The sequence below is a fragment of the Zootermopsis nevadensis genome, unplaced genomic scaffold (genome assembly GCF_977971745.1).
Source record: "Zootermopsis nevadensis isolate Lab colony 2312 unplaced genomic scaffold, Znev_1.0 Znev_ptg000040l, whole genome shotgun sequence".
NCBI classification, from domain to species: domain Eukaryota; kingdom Metazoa; phylum Arthropoda; class Insecta; order Blattodea; family Termopsidae; genus Zootermopsis; species Zootermopsis nevadensis.
The window spans coordinates 1,073,106-1,090,269 of record NW_028259172.1 but is presented as its reverse complement, the minus strand read 5'-3'; the positions used below and the strand labels follow the sequence as shown (position 1 = coordinate 1,090,269).

Here is a 17,164-nt window from a genome sequence, read left to right as displayed (position 1 = left end):
TCCAGTCGCGTCCTGCCCTGACTGAAAGCTATGTGATCAGATATTTGATTTATAGGCAGCTTTCAGATTACGTCACAAAGAGGTGTATCCCGTTCTGGAAGAAGAAGAAGAAGAAACCACACCCCACAGCAACAACGGCCTAAGTACGTAACCGTCTCCTGGGCTGTCGCGCGGTGTAGTCTGACAGAAAAGGACAGACGTTTCGGAGGTGTTCGCTGCCTCCATCATGAGGACGATGAGTGATGATCGAGCTAGTAAGCATCCCTGAAACGTCGGTCTTCTTCTACCACACTACACCGCGCGACACCCCAGAAGACAGTCATCTTCATGTTGAATTCTCTCACGAGCAATGACCCAAGTCCAGAGAGAGAGGATGGAACGTGATCGCTTTTTATAAAAGTTGATGAACGAGGCCAAATATTAGAATACACATTGGGGGGGGGGGGGGGGGCACTGAGGGAAATATTCGGACCTAAGGGAGGTGGAGGGCATTATATATTAAAAACTTCGTAGTTTGTAATATTCGCTAAATATTATTCTCCTGATCTGGATGTGATGTAGAAATCTTGTTGAAGGCTCGGCCTAGAAATACGTAGGCTCCTGACTATGTAATTGTCTCACTTCCTTTCTCTTGGGTTCAAACACTCTCAGTCTACATTCCTCTGTTTAAAATGCAAAATGAAAGTCATCCAGGAGACACAAATTAGTGCTTACACAACGATTCGAGTCCGAACTGCGGAAACACAACCTTGGATGCGAGATTGTAACAATTTTAAAGACAATTCAACCAGCCCAGGAACTGGTTCGTTTAAGTAAATTGTAAATCTGAATTAATACACCCCAAATTAACCTGACTCGGACACTCATTACAAACGTCTCTCACTGACTTCGTTAATTACGTTTCAAGTACTTAAAATTCCTACTAAATCTTAATAGTGTGGAGTACATCCAACATAATCTGTAAACGACTGTTTCAATTCTTGAGAATTTCAGTTTATAGTTTAAAAAATATTTGGAAAATAAAATGATTAGGTAGATCCTGATTTTCAAGAAATTGTAACGAATTAAAATTAATTTTCTCTCTAATGTGACAATTAATGCCTAGGTTTTCTTTTTCTCTGGTGACATTTTCAAAATAATACGAACCAAGGATAATGAGAACACAAATAATTTCGCATACTGGACCTTGAACCCACATATTAATATTACATGTGCATAGAACTTTCCAAAGGGCAAAAACGTCATATGAATTTGTACTTCGGTAGTTAATAATAATAATAATAATAATAATAATATTCTCCATGGAAATAAGGAACCGTTAGTTAATAACGTTCTAAGTAACGATTTAAATTCACAGCTAACAGAAATTTGCTTTAAAATTCATACTTTGAACAAGTAAGATTTCTGTACGAGAACTCAGAGACCAGCTTATAACAATATATATATATATATATATATATATATATATATGCTGGATTGTGATTCCGTCTTCAGATTGAATCCCGTAAGCCAGATGCTTCAGTTTTATAATTTTATGATTTAGACAATGGACAGAGTTTAAAAGAACAAGGTATCACCGTTAGAAACCTTCAAACTTCGACAGCTAATTGAAATTAAATACTTTTGGTTACAACAGACTATGTAATCAACTTTTGTTCTCACGCTGAACATTGTGACGGAGAAAAAATACAATGACAAAAGAAAAACAGTAACATTTCCAATTTTTATCCGTTTTATGAACATTACCAAGAGGAATAATAATAATAATAATAATACAAACTCACCCTGGAGGTTGTTGGAGGTAACGACCTGCAGACTGGAGGATAATTCATGAGCCCAATCCGCGGAGTCTCCTCCCATCCTGGCCTCTGCAAAACGCACGTACGGACGTGTTATTACAAGATCTGAACACGTCAAGATGACGGCTTCTTCGTCTTGTGGCCATACTTTAGCAATTCAAAATAGTTTCTCCCCTCAATCGGACAACTGACGATAACGCACATCATTTACATAAGTAATGTTTCTGACTGTGGTTCTTAGTACAAATAAATATCAAGAATTATTAAGCATGATGACACGTGATAGGCGTCACATCCGTAGCCATGACTGCTCAGTGTCTATTTTAATTCTGAAAGCTAACAGTAAAATAATAGGTCATAGACTTAATATTTAATATATCAGAAGGTTGTGACTTCGTTCCTGAAGCTGATTTCAGCGCAATCATAATTACCAAACCCTTTGAAACCAGAGAGAGAGAGAGAGAGAAGAGAGAAAGTGGGGGGAGTAGCGATAGGCACTACTGTTATAAATGGGGGAGGGGTATAAAGTTGGTTGTGGGCTACGAAGGTTCCCAGGCAGTGCCCGCTCGTCCTTCTGGTATGAATAAGTTTAGTGAGGACAGGGGATTTAGGAGACAGGATGGGGTAAGAAATAGGGTAGGGGGGAGTTGATTCGGGTCTTTGCGTTAATTTTGAATTTTGATATTGGCCTTGGGGGTGGCGTTAGGAATAATTTACGTTAATTTTGGGGGGGCTACTATAGAGCGGAATTTTGATATTACTCTGAGAGGGCTGCATGGGAGGCATGCAGAGCAACGTGGGAATTGGGTACCAACTCAGCATTTGCTCTAGTACCGAGGAAAACCACGGAAAACCTTGGTCGAGTTGGCCGGTCGCAGGACCTTCCGGATGCGTGCTGCTGACTTCTAGCCAGCAGTCCGGTATTTAAAATCGCGAGCCCTAACGGTAGCCTCTGTCCGTGCGCTTCCTTTATTAAAAACTGATACATTTTTTCTTTTCATTTTTTACATAGATTTGTTTTGGATAAGAAACGACCAACTTGGCTCGTTGCTTATCCAATTACAAAAAGTTACAATCCATATTCCATAAATCATTTTTCCATTTTCATGCCGTGGTCGTCTTGTCTTGTGTCCGTTGGTTCACGGTCGGTCCAGCGTAGGGGAGTGGTCGATTTGACCGCCTATGGACTGGACTCTCCGGGGTACCTATAACGGGCTGGTGGTGCACTGTAGTGGGGGCTACAAAAGAAAGGCCGAGGTTTAGCTGTGTTTTTGCTGGAGGTGAAGGAATTTTAAGGTGTGTTGTTGGGCTAATGTTACAGAACAATGTACTACAGAGGCAATCCTCTGACCGTTTATTGAGCAAAAGGATTGGAGGATTTCGCGGGTTGTGTTACCTCGCAAGAAGGGCTCGGGGGCGGAGGTATTTGTCAATGCTGGGATCGTACTGTCCTAGCTCTTGAATTTGACTGTTGTAGCTGGTGGCCGATTTCAAGTATAGCCTATTCGCTAATCCTTTAATGTAATTCTTGATCAACGGCATTCCGGTCTGTTCGTGTAGGGTACTAATTGGAGTAACCCGTGGCAATTTGGTTATTATTCTGAGGACTTTGTTCTGAAATGTCTGAAGTTTTTGTAAATGAGTGTTAGCAGCGTAGCCCCAGGCGGGGGAGGCATACGTCAGTATGGACCGGAGGAGTGATTTATAGATCATTAACGATAAATTTACATCCATTCTGGAGGATTTATTGAGTAAAGGAAATAGTTGCCTCAGTCTGAAGTTAGCTGTACGGAGAATGGATGATATGTGGGCCTTGTATGTCAATTTGGAATCTAGAATGACACCCAGATATTTGGTTTCGGAGGTAAAAGCTACGGTTTTATTAAAAATTGAAACCAGAGCTCATCTAACTAATACTTAAGGAATCAGGCCGTACCGCGAAGAAAACACGACACTTCACCATTACAAAGAGCAACCTTTTAAAGAAATAATCTGTGTTTATTTTGACAATCTTTTAGGTATACGATGTGGACAAAATACGGAGTTTAGTGAGCTGTGGTACATATAGTTACCACTGTCCTTTAAAGGTGTAAAGGGAATGTGAAAATCGGTGTTGTATTTAACTGAGTCCACGGAGCGTCTTTTTTTTTAAAAGCGGTTAATATTTAAAGGGACTGTTAGGTGAGGTCCGGCAACATGGCAGCCTCTCGTCATCAGGAGACGTGGAACACTTTGCGTCAGGGTCACAACGTCTGTTGTGCTTTTGAATTTGTATGAGTCTCAATGCGAACAGTGGACCTGTAATACATGTAAAAGTAACCCGTATTCCGGATTAGCATCTGCGTGTTGCAAGCAGCTAGCTTGTCGGTCACAACTCAATGCTGTCGTGAGATTATAAACAAAGTTCCAGCATTATAATTTTATCCCTGGCGGACACCGTATTAATCGCGGGGACTAAACCTCGAAAACGGAGCCCTCAGAAGGGCCCGGCCCTTCTCAACATTTAGGGAAATAAAGTAAAACATGTCGCACACTGCTCCTTTTGAATTAGGGTTCCTTGTTTGAAACTAGACGGAAGAAAATCCACACTAAAAATTCTGAAGTTTCAACGTCTAACGCAAATGATACACCTCGACTAACAAGGGATCATAACTGCACCAACGCTTTCCACTTATCTGAAAAAACAAACCTCATTTCACGCGAAACGAAGCAAAGAGTACAAGACGGCCCATATCTAAACTGTTGCGCGTATGTTGAAATCTGGCATCGCTGAAGAAGGTCTGGCAGGTGCTGGTTAGAAGACTGAATCCTACGGGACGTATCTTTCTATTCCACTGAGGAAAAGAGAATCCACTGAAAGCAAGAGAGAGAGGGGGAGGACCTTTGGGGGGACAACAAGGGGCAGTAAGCTCCAAAAGCAGCGATGGTCATTCGTGCTCTTTGCAGAACAGAATCTAAAGCTCTTCAGCTGAAATTCAGGCCACTATATGTACACACACAAATATTTATCCGTTCGATTACGTAACGCGATATTCAGACGCACTGAGCAAAGAAGTTCGTAAACTAGACTTCTTCTTCTTGACTGACAGAGCTCCCCCCCCCCCCCGCATATTCATCCTGTAGATGGCAACCGAAATTCTTTCCGAAACGTCGCCATCTACCAACAAATTCGGACGGAGAACATCAAAATCGACATCTTCACAGCCTAGAATCTCGTGAGACGTTTTCTTTGCTACAGGGGCTGCATTTCAAAATATTATTCAGACGAGTTTTGGCTCCAGTGATATTCTTGCAGAAACAATTAATTCCACGTTCAAACAGCATGAATACAATGCAGAGGGGGGATTATGGACAACCCTGAACCACTGCATCAATGTGACAACGCAGATAGGAGTTATTTCTGTTCACACAAATTTTGCAATCGTGAACAGAATTACATTATTATTTTTCATTATTACATATACTGTTAAAGTGGTGATATATATATATATATATATATATATATATAGGTTGCTAAACAAAACAAAAAATTAAAAATCAAGTTGCCATATTGGAAAGCGGCCCCACAAATGAAGCCATAGAAACACTTCTTACCTAATTCTTTCTTTTCTACTGTAGATAAATCTCCTCCTCCAAATATTTCCACAATATCTTCCCAGTTTCTTAGTTTCAAGTCCCGGTGTGCGTATTCAATAGCAGATGAATCCCATAGTGATGGTCCAAGTTTGAAAGAAGTAGAAAAACACACAGACGACAATGGACTGGCCTCATGTCGTGTGATGTTGATTCGGCCTTCGCCGTGGCAGCGTTGCCAAGTTGGAGGCGCTGCAAGACGGATGCCAGATGCGATATATGTATATGACTACCAAATTAATAAATAATACACTTGAGTTTGGCCGAGATGCTCGCAGCTGCGCCATGGCCTCCCGTTGGTACCCTAGCGCGATACCACGCTTAACCCTTTGAAGCCGAAGATCGTCTGAATATTATTTACGAATCCAGACCGTACCGCGAAGAAAACACTTCACTTAACCATTAGAAGTCGAATCAGGCGGTACCACATAAGATTTAACAAAAGAACATCCCGGTCAAAGCCTCAATACGCACAGCAAGTTCTCTCAAAGGGAATGGTTAGGTTGGTCGTGCCGAAACCTCACCTGAAATGTTGCTCGTCTACTGAGACCGTCTAGTAATGATTGTACACAAAATTTCAGCTGCTGATGCGAAAAAATTGCTCAAAGTTGGTACGTATATTTAAAATTCGCGCCACAGCGCATGCGCGAGACAGCAGCGCGCGATCGACCGGTACATTGCAACGGAGCTCGAGGAGAAAGGTTGAAGGCAGGTCTGTTTTGACGTGTCTATTCGTATACCCAACCGAGGACTGAGCCCTGGGATGATTGTTCCTTTTATTTCTATGATTATTTACCATTAAGACACCGTATCGAAAAGTTAGTATGGCTCGATTAACGAAATTAACCTCAAAACAATATAAATCTCTATGCAATTAAATATCTTTAAAAAAATTATAATCCCTGTAATAAATAAACTACTCCCCCCCCCCCATGTTGCCTGTTTCCCTGACTGATCACTTGACAAATGACAGTCGGTCTGGATAATCACAACTTCCGCGAAGTAAAAGCAAGCAACGCGGTTGTTCTCAACCAGATAGAACAAGGAATAAGCAACTTTTTCTTCCTTAACACACAGATTACAAGTGAGGTCCCCCCCCCCCCCCGCCCCGCACTCCAGGAGTGACCTACTTACCGCACGTGCATTCACTGCAGAGCCAAGAATAGCTCAGGGCCATTGACAGCGTTGCAAATGTTTCGTTTTGCTACGTCAAACCTCGAAACTCGACTACAAACTTCACTGTACTGGGCTGCTAGACGGTTATTATCATGACATTTATAGTTTTTAACGTTTATAAAATCACGCTATACACTCGACAGAAACTGTAACGCTGGTGTGTAACTTATTCAAACGCCGATAACTCGAGACCTACGTAAGATAGAGAAAATAAACCTATAAGTAAATTAAGGGCTTTTTCTACATGATGTTTACTTTATTCTATAAATTGTTGAAATAATTACCCAAAACACGTAATAACTATACCCTCGTTCCTTAAATTCAACCGCTTGCCACGTCTAAAGCGTAAGAGTTAGATCCGGACATATTGCGAGTGAAATACGTAAATAAACACGAGCTTTTCAAATCTGCAAACAGATTTCTGCTAACTCTCACGGTTTAGGAGTTTTGGCCCATTTATTTCGTGACAAAGAACGGTTCTAGTGAGTGCGTTGGCAACACTTAGATCAGCTGTCGGCGGATGACGTCACGTATAGATACGATGTAAAGGTATACATTAGAATTTTATTTCAGTACAAATATACCTTATACAGTTAAACGTTCTTAAACGTTAAATAGGGAACCGTGGTTCCTCTTTCAATTTTTTATAATGCTCACGTGCCAGTCTGCCCTCTCTTAACTCACGGTATAAAATCATGCAAATATTGGTATTAAAATATTTGTAATACGTTACACGCAACAATTACTGAAAGATTATTCGTGTTACAACCGCATGAAATGTGTTTCGAAAACTTCGTTAATGACTCTGTGGAAAGAAAACTACTGAGTAATATCAGACCGTGTTTGCATCAGCAGGCTTAAAGTAAACTTTTAGTACACTTCAGTAGCGTTTCAACATATCTTGCTGTCCTTCTGCTAGGGGGAGTTATTCTGAATAGTCACGAACAAAATTAAAGACAGCCATCTTTGTACCTTCATTGTAGTAAAATTGGTCTGCCATAAGAATCAGACCTTTGCCCTTCGTTTAAAATCACTGAATTTGATTTCAAAACACATAGGTAATTGCAAATTACTCTCATAATATACGGAAAATATAATGCGTTTGGCTCTCTGGCTTTTATTTTGATAGTCTTGGTGTGGACCGACACAAGGCGAATTAACACACATCACATTCTACTTAAAAATGAGTTCCTACCTTTGTTTTGCATTCTGCTCCAATGTCACTGGTTAACAGGTTTACTAGAAAAGTGGGTCCAGCTTACGGCCACAAATACACACGCATAATTCTACTATTAACCCTTTGAAGCCGAAGATCGTCTGAATATTATTTATGAATTCAGTCCGTACCGCGAAGAAAACACTTCACTTAACCATTACAAGTCGAATCAGGCGGTACCACATACGATTTAACAAAAGAACATCCCGGTCAAAGCCTTAAGTAACTGCACATAATATCAAACATTCAGGTAATAGAAGTATTGCCATCACACAAGTTTATAAACCCACAAGCGTATCACACAAAACTTAATCCAAGGCGAGCACTTTTTTTACGTCGTGAAACGTAAGCACAAAGCGACCGTGCCTTCTCAACAAGCTCTTCACAGGAACAGAAATGTGCAACCTCTTCGTACTCTCTAGCAATGCACGATGGGTAATCGCGTGGTTCTTCGAGTTGCCATACCACGGCACAGATGGCGCTGGCGTACGGTGAAACTAAATTAAGACGCGTTGGCTATTCGTCGTAGATTACGGATTTCACCTCCAGGGGCGCTGTATGGAAATCACACTGACACAACATTTGACATAAATATTATGCATGTGGATGTCATGTAATTATAAAAACAACAGTGCCCACAATATTAGCCATGTTGACTGCTTTCATGAATCTATGCGCTCCCTAAACGGCAAACGTACGTAGATCTATGCATGAGGAAGTAAATGTCATAGCAGATCGTGTGGTTAATAAAATCCAAGCAACGTAAGATTCGGACTGAATTTCTTCTCGGGCCGCATTCGGCCCGTGGGTCATAGTTTTCTTCTCCGTGCCTTAATCTTCAGGAATGTTAATTTAATTTAATGCAATAACTCTGTTCTTCGTTCTGACACTTTTCACTCTCCGACGTTGGTCCATGACAGCGGGATGGCGGGCAGCAACGGGTTCCGAGAAGGTTATTTGGGAAGAGAAACGGGCCTTTAAAAGTTCCAAGTGCCACACCCGGTCTTTTCAGAGACTGCGCATCAGAGGCCGTGTGAGGTAACGACCGCGTTCCACAGAGACATAGTACATAAGAGCATTCCGACAGAGTCCGGTTCTGCAAAGCATCAGGTCAGAAAAATTTTGAAGAAAAATTTCAAAATTTTGAAAAATTATTTAAAAAATCAAAATATGCAGGAAATAATTCAAAAAGCGCACAAAACGTAAATTTTTTTGAAAAATTTCAGTTTCAAATTTTTTCCAAATTTTTCAAAAAAAAATTCGTTTTGTGCGCTTTTCAGGCATTTTCCAGCATTTTTGATTTTTCGAAAATTTTGAAATTTTACAAAACCGCGTAATGTGAACCGTGCCTAAGGCATTCAACTGAGGAAACTGAGGAAATCAACGGATAACTTTCGTAATGATTCGTGATTATCCGATCGACATTTGAATATGAATTAACCTGTTCTGCCCACTGACGGTGGGGTGGGGTGGGGTGACTAGCTCCGAAAAAATTGTGAACAGTACGTAAAGGCTAACAGAAAGCTGCAGAGTTCGGTTTAGAAACGTGAATGTTACATAATATACCGGGAGCATCAATTAAGAGGCACCTATACTACGGCTTATAGCCTATAGGAATCGATACACCAGTTGTCAGCGAGTATGATGGAGGATAAGAGGGCTAGTATTACTTCCCCTTTCTGGAAAGCAATGCAATGGTAGCTAAGAACATCTCTTCTATGATTCCATTACCCTGTGGGACCACTTGATATAACTCACACTGTGACTCCTTCGTAATTTATCCATCAGACGTCCATAATGCGTGACGTCCTGCTTCACACGGATTTCGGTAATACACTGCCATCTGATGGTAGAAAGCATTTCCGCTCCGTCTTCTGTTCGTTTTCGTCAAGGGAAGATGAACGTGAAACTGCGGGCTTTAAAAGTACGCCATTTGTGTCTCCACCTGTCCTTTTACGCAGTAACTAACCAACCAAGACGAAACTTATTAATAAGTCTTCGTGTCCTGACACCTTACGCTTTATAAGAAATTTTATGAGTTTACATAATAATGGCCATTCAATCATTTCAGATGAAACAGTCGCAACTTCAAGCATAAGTATTATCATTGTGGATTAAACAACATATGTATGCCTATATTTCTTCTTCCCTTCTTCAGGTATTATTGAAAAATCGTTCACATTTCACATATAATTTATAGTTAGGCCTATTTTTCTTCATTTCAGATATTAGTATTTAATAACAAAAGGTTATAATCTTTTTTTTCTGTACACAGATGTCAAATATACCATTTCCTTCGTCTCTACCATCTTTATGTTCTCCGTAGAAAACTATTTTACGTAGTGTTATAAATCGTACACATTGTTCCACCACCCACACTAATCCGTTCAGTCTCTGGCGTATCTCCTTTTCCACTCCCTTGTTACTTTTTCATTACAGAATACGTCAACGTTCTCGATCGATAACGTGATAAAATTATTTTATTTCTAAGCAGGATAATACTTTACTGAATGAAAACTGAAGAACGCTCTTAATTCGAGTGCAAGTTTTCATTATCCCTTACGTTACACTCAAATATTTAACTCGTAGGAATTTTTCTTACTAATTTTAATCAATTAAAACTAATCTGGTTTTGAAATTCACACATTCCACATCCAAATTATGATATTCAGTGTCACAGATGCTCCGACATTATCCGCATTATATCTCGAAGAGTAATGTTGTTAAAAGTCTTACATATTGATTTTGTTTTGGGAAGTAATATACAGTTCAATGGGTACTGACTTCACACATTTATCTGAAAACTCATGAACTTTAAACCTAGCACGCGACAGGTGTAATGTCTCACAATTTTACCACCTCTAAGGAAGTTATTTGTTTCATAGTATCACTTAATAACGTAATGAATATCAGCGAAGAATATTTTGATAGCTGTTAACTCTGAAGAAGGATTTCAAAGAAGAGATAATTATAAAACAATGACGTTTCAAAGTTTCTGTGCAAGACCTGAGAGTGTACGAAAGAGCAAAGAGTAATCTTCTCTTACCTAATTCGAAATCTAAACTTCACATTGTATATATCTGAGAATATTTTCATTTGGTGTGAAGAGAATTCAACTATGAACATTAATTTTAGTTTGATTTTTAAATTTTTATTTGGTAGTCACGAGACTGAATTTGAACCTCGTACAGAGAAACTACGAGGATGCTGGAAAAAAGATAAATGGAAACTGTAGCAAACGTCGAGGAAGACGAAACACTGGAAAATAAATCGTAAATTCTCGGGGGAAGAGACTACACGGAAAGGTTACGCGAAGACTGGAGCATTTAAGATTTATCTCTAAATATAGGGCATCTTTCAGGTAGGGCCAGATTTCAGTGAATACGGTACTAAATTTTCGAGTTTCATAAAAGGCGACAATCAGCCTTTCAAGGTCTCTGGTACATAGAGTTAAGTCACCTTAGTCTATTCAAAACTCCGCTACAACATTACAGAACTTTGCGGATCTTTAACATGCTCGTGTAGGACGACGTGCATATGAACTCCATATCTCTGAGCTGTACGTGACAACAGGGAATCATCCGTAGACTAGCAGGGCGAGAAATATGGGCAGACTGCTGTATAATACATTGAAGATGCCAGCATTCCCCTACCTCTCCTTTTCATGTTCCACAGAAAGATGCAGCGAGAACATAAATATTTAGTAGCTAATCTTATCACACATAGCTTTCCATCCTTTTCGATTTGAAACGTGATTAGGAACGTACAGTAGCATAAAGAATTGATAAACTGACACCAAGTGGAACGCGTAAGTACGTGAGCTGTAAAGATTCTTGCGCGATCTTCGCTATAGCATAATATTAAATCATAGTAGGAAGGCAGTATCAGTCGATCCGTCCTAATGTCTCACCTCCATATAATAACCCCGTAATTGCAATAAAATGACTTGTGTGAGATATGAACCCAAAATTATCGAGAGAAATTAACTTTACAACAACCCAGAAAACCTAACCTCAAATCCTACAAATTTATACCGATCTGCAAGTAACTACCACTTCTAATCAAAAGCTAATTGATCTTTAATGTCACAAAATTAGAATTAGTCACAAAAGACACATTATGGTTCACTTTTAAAGCCATCCATGTCCTACGTATGTCGCAAAGCAAGCGTTTGGAAACTTTCTGTACGCAAAAATTCGGTACACATATTTTTGCTTTTAATACTCACAAACGAACAAAAAATCACGCAACCTACTTACAAATAAACGTACTAATAAAAGCAACTGTAGTGCGAGAATTGTAGCCTATTTCATACTATTTTATTACAACGCTCAAAAACATGTTCTAGACACGTAACCACACAGAAAATGTTACATTTTAATGCAAAACGGTTTGGAGAAACTGGCGAATGTGTTAACAGATGCAACCTACTTTTGAAGGTTATGAAATTTTAATAAATAATAATTTTAATGCATAACATCTGAAACTGGCCCATTTTTAAGAAATAAAAAAAAACATCTAGCGATTCTGGAGACACCAACATTTGCGAACGGAATATTTGTTGCAATTTTTGTGACCAGAGTAAGGCTAGAACGTTGTCTTTTAAATTAACACTACAAAATGAAATAGCACAGAACTGTTTTCATCTTATTATTTTTGACTTTCAAGAGGGGTGCAAATGAAGAGTGGGGAAATAAAATTAACCGTAATAAAATAAATGTTAAATGCATTTGGTGCAAATTATCATCAACTGAATGTAACACCGGTATGTACCGTTCAAATTATTATTTAAACTTCAATACTTGTCCTTTTTTATTTCGCATCCGAGAAATCAAGTTATACTCCAGGAGTGAAACATACCATCGAGCCAGCGAGGTAAGAGAAGTGGAAAAGAAAACGTCACTGTACCTCATCGGAAGTTCGAGGACCTCCATGGCATCCGATGAGTAAAAACATTTTTGGAGTAGTTGTACCAGACGATGAAGTGTAACCTGGAGGGTAACGATGAAATGAGGTTAGTCGTGACACAGTCTGTCACCAACAAGGAGTGACATACAAGTTAATAATCATACGTTACTCTTAGACATATAACGCCAAAGTCATATACCAGCACAAAAATAATGTGGGATCTCCAACAACTACAGTAACCTGAGGACGAGGACAAAGATAGTTCTCGAAACGTCAGTATTTTCTTCATTAAGCCACCTTACACGGCTGGCAGCCCGAGAAGAATTTATTAATCTTAGTCACCGTGAAATCTTCTTGTACCAGAACTTTAAATTACACTGTGCATATTCAAATTAATTACGCTGTATGCAGAATCTGATTGTGTATTCCTTCAACGCAGAGAAGGAAAGAAAAATTCGCCTCATCTTTAAGAACCTGACAAAGGAAATCAACTTGTATGGAGGTGTAACTGTAGTCGGAATTGGACTGAGTTTTATTCTTAGCTCCACGTTCCGTACATCTTTCCCATGGCAAAAAAAAATTCTCTGTACTCACAGAGGGAGCCTGGCTGACAGCAGAACTGTTCTGGACGTGGAGACCGAGATATAAATGCAGCCTCTCTTACGAATAGAACCATGGCAAGCCATGACGGACTATTGGCTGAGCTAGGTTACATCGAACTGAGGATTTGTTAGTGTAGATAAGTGAGATGACTTCTTATCCAAACGACGAAAAGCAACGTTGTGTTTACGAATTGGCTTTAAAGCAAGCGATGACTTTCAAAAGGGCAAATTGGGTACCATTCGAGGTAACAGCACCGTGAAACTACGTACGCTGGAGCAAGCAGCTGGAAATACTGACATTTTTTTCAGCAAGAGGTCATTCTGCTTATCTCAGTCTAGATAAAAATGTATGTAGGAACAGTAGATAATTCCTGGGACGTACTTTTTGGAAACATCGATGTTAACTTATTTTCTATTTCACGTGAATTTATCTTACAGTACAATGCAAAACTATTAACGTATAGTATGTAAGAATGCAGTCAATGCATATGACTCTCGTTTATTACTTAGATGCGCTGTTCACAACCAGAAACACACTCTTGCCCGCGGTTTCCTATACATTCCTATGTAGCACAACTTTTAATATTCAACAACTCTACAGTAATTACTGTCCTGTCCAACAGATTTTAACGCTACGGTAAAAGTCCGAAGGTCCAATAGAAATTACGGGAACAAATTTAATCAACCATATGAATCATGAATGCGCAAGTTTATTATTTAAATGCCACACTGTGACGTGTGTAAAGGATTTAATTACTGAAATTAGAACTGTCTAGGAAATGTGGTAAGTTGTTTTGCTTTCAAAAAAAATCGTAAGTACTGCTAGGCGCATTCTATTTATTTACGAAGCACCTAAGCTAACCTAAGCTAACCTAAACTAACCTAACCTAAGCTAACCTAACCTAACCTAAGCTAAGCTAACCTAACCTAACTAGCTCCACAGATGATTTGTCGAGATTTGTTCATTTTTTCGCGAAATTTATTGTTAAAATGCATAACGATAACGTTGTATGTAACGATGACCGTCGTTGAAAATGTCCTTACAACTTCAGTCCAATCGCATTAAACCATTCTTTCCATCCACTTCATATCACCATTAGTTTCGTCTTATATCCTTGTTGGCTAATCTAAGTAGAACTCATATTTCTTTTCGTCTTCCTCGTTCAATTCGTCTATGATTTTTGTAAAGGGTACAGAGGTTTAATATTAATGTATTTAATTATATATGCGGTATTTCTTTTCGGATATGGGATCCACCCAATGCAAGACCCCAGCCTTCACAATACATTTAAATGCACATAACCAATATTAGAAAGGATTTATAACAAACGATCGTGGCTTCATATCGTTAGGCACTAATTCCATGCAATGTGTTAAAATTTAACTCGACAGCAAATTGAATTCCACTGTAAACTGCTTCTAGATGACAGAATACTGACAATCCTTTCTTTTAAATAATTAAACTTGTACCGCCTTAATTTCTTCACCATTTTGTTTTCCAGGCGCCCCTGCTGCCTTAAAGTAAATTAAAATGTCCACGCCCAAATCCTACATTGTAGAGCATCAGCACGGACAGGTATATTGCACGTCTTGGGAACCAGAGTAATCATCAATCATAATTTATGGGGTCTCTATTCAAATCAATGTTTACACACACGGTAAAGACACTAACGTCGTTTTTATTAGGAGTAACGTTATGTGTTATGAAATATCAAGGATGTAATTTTGGTTATCGGTAATAGTTTTACACTGAATGAAACAAAAGAAAATTATTCGTTGTATCACGATAATTGTGATGGCAAATGCCCAGCTATTAAGGCTTCGATCGGGATGTTCTTTTGTTAAATCTTATGTGGTACCGCCTGATTCGACTTCTAATGGTTAAGTGAAGTGTTTTCTTCACGGTACGGTCTGGATTCGTAAATATTATGAAGACGAGCTTCGTCTTCAAAGGGTTAACCAGCTGATTTTCGTAATGGTGAGGTGTAGTGTTTTCTTCGCGGTACGGACTGAATTCATAAATAATATTCAGACGATCTTCGGCTTCAAAGGGTTAATTAAAACTGTTTTAATGATATTGGCAGAAGAAAGTCTTATTCTGTTCAACGATCACTTTATTTAGCATCGAGTAAGAGAATGACTGTGGTTAATGAACCGGAAATTATATGGTAGTAACCTACATAAAAAATGAGAGGAACATTTGATGTTAATTAAAGAGAAAAACTACTAAAAATATCACTCATGATGGCCGCCCAATGGCGTAACCTCCCCGAGTTTGAAGCAGGTGAAGAATCCACACGAATACTACGTTCGATGTTACGTTCTACACATCATAATAATGAATTCGCACAAACAACTTCCGACTAACGTTCTAATTTCTTCTTGCTTTATGTCCTATGAGCAACCCCACATTTTAATGACTGCTGGAGTCAATCTTAAACGTGTTTAGCAACGTACGATTGATTATTAATTGAAACTCAATTGACGTCAATGAAGCATGTGTAATATGCAATGGCTTGTTAGGGAGAGATGGTAATGTACCGTATCCAAGTCCCACTTCGCCTTGTAATAATCTGTTTAGACGACGCACGAAATCACAGGCGGTTTACAGGATCTATGACCCTTGCGTATAATAACCATCGGCGTGGGACACTGTCATGTTAGCAGTAGTTTTGAGGATGCCAGCTCTGCATAACTGTGTTAGTTTCGCCCACAATATACCCTGTTATGATATTTAAATGAACCTGCAAACTATGTACGGTAATCTTGTGTGTTTCAAAACGAGAATATTCAGATGATAAGAAAGACCTGGAGTTTGACAGTCCGTAATTCGATTCATACCATCACGATGAGAACGAAAATTCCAAAATTATGAGAAAATAACACGTGTACTCCACCACTAAGTAAACCTTTCTATACTTATTTTTTAAATATATGAAAGGAAATATACCGGTTAATCCAGCCACAATAGAAGGAGAAAATAATTAATAAAAAGACCTACATGTTGTACCCCCACGATGCACAATCTCTTTAGTGAAGCCATTAGTCTGCTATTTGTTCAAATGTGCTGATTACGTATTTAAAAACACTTTTCAATAGGATACCGACTTCTTCACTCATATTTGTGGATTACGTAAATTGTACTAATTGGCAGGTTTCTTAATATGCCGAGTCTCTCCAAAACTGCTTCGATTTCTATCCATTATAAATTTATAAGTCGCTGGTTACAGTAATTTCAACAACAAAAGCTTTATAAGAAACGAATCCGTTCATTACAATAAAAAATAACATATAACCCGGTTGGTTATTGAATCGGTTGCTGCATACAGGCTCATATTCCTTCCAGAGAATGTTATGATGCGAAAGACACCTAAAAATTTGCAGGTGTATTATACGAGTAGTAAGTTATAATACGATTTTTTTTTATCATAAGGTAACTATTCGTATGCCTCTTAAGTTCAAGGTTCTCAAAAGACTGCACCGCGATAATCATAATTAACCCTTTGAAGACAAAGATCGTCTGAATATTATTTACGGATTCAGTCCGTACCGCGAAGAAAACACTTCACTTAACCATTACGAAAATCAGCTGGTTAACCCTTTGAAGCCGAAGATCGTCTGAATATTATTTACGAATCCAGTCCGTACCGCGAAGAAAACACTTCACTTAACCATTAGAAGTCGAATCAGGCGGTACCACATAAGATTTAACAAAAGAACATCCCGGTCGAAGCCTTAAATACCTCTGAATTAAATGCTCCCTTAAGAACATTATAAGTTTTTCAAGTATCCTTTAACACCTGAGGTAACGTTTCACATTGCTTAATTTA

General features: G+C 38.9%; 1 protein-coding gene and 1 pseudogene across 11 annotated transcripts in view; one reads left to right on the top strand and one right to left on the bottom strand.

Annotated features, from left to right (window-relative positions):
• Nucleotides 1–7,779, bottom strand: part of LOC147871758 (uncharacterized) — a 213,571-nt gene extending 205,792 nt beyond the window's left edge. For 3 of the 10 annotated variants that reach the window (XR_015538354.1, XR_015538355.1, XR_015538356.1), the window contains exons 1-3: nucleotides 6,567–7,233; nucleotides 5,394–5,624; nucleotides 1,785–1,868 (exon numbers count right to left, since the gene is read on the bottom strand). Coding sequence is in view for 6 of the 10 variants with exons in the window: in XM_087360249.1 (XP_087216375.1) it covers nucleotides 2,904–3,037; nucleotides 5,394–5,624; nucleotides 6,567–6,609 (408 nt within the window). In the remaining 4 variants the exon portion in view is untranslated. Of the gene's footprint in view, nucleotides 1–1,784; nucleotides 1,869–2,059; nucleotides 3,038–5,393; nucleotides 5,625–6,566 lie in introns of those variants that run through there. The other 7 variants (XM_087360247.1, XM_087360246.1, XR_015538353.1 and 4 more) reach the window with 6 other exon arrangements.
• The window catches only part of LOC147871757 (uncharacterized), a 92,938-nt pseudogene that overhangs the window by 62,345 nt on the left and 13,429 nt on the right, over nucleotides 1–17,164 (top strand). The gene's annotated exons all lie outside the window — the stretch shown is intronic.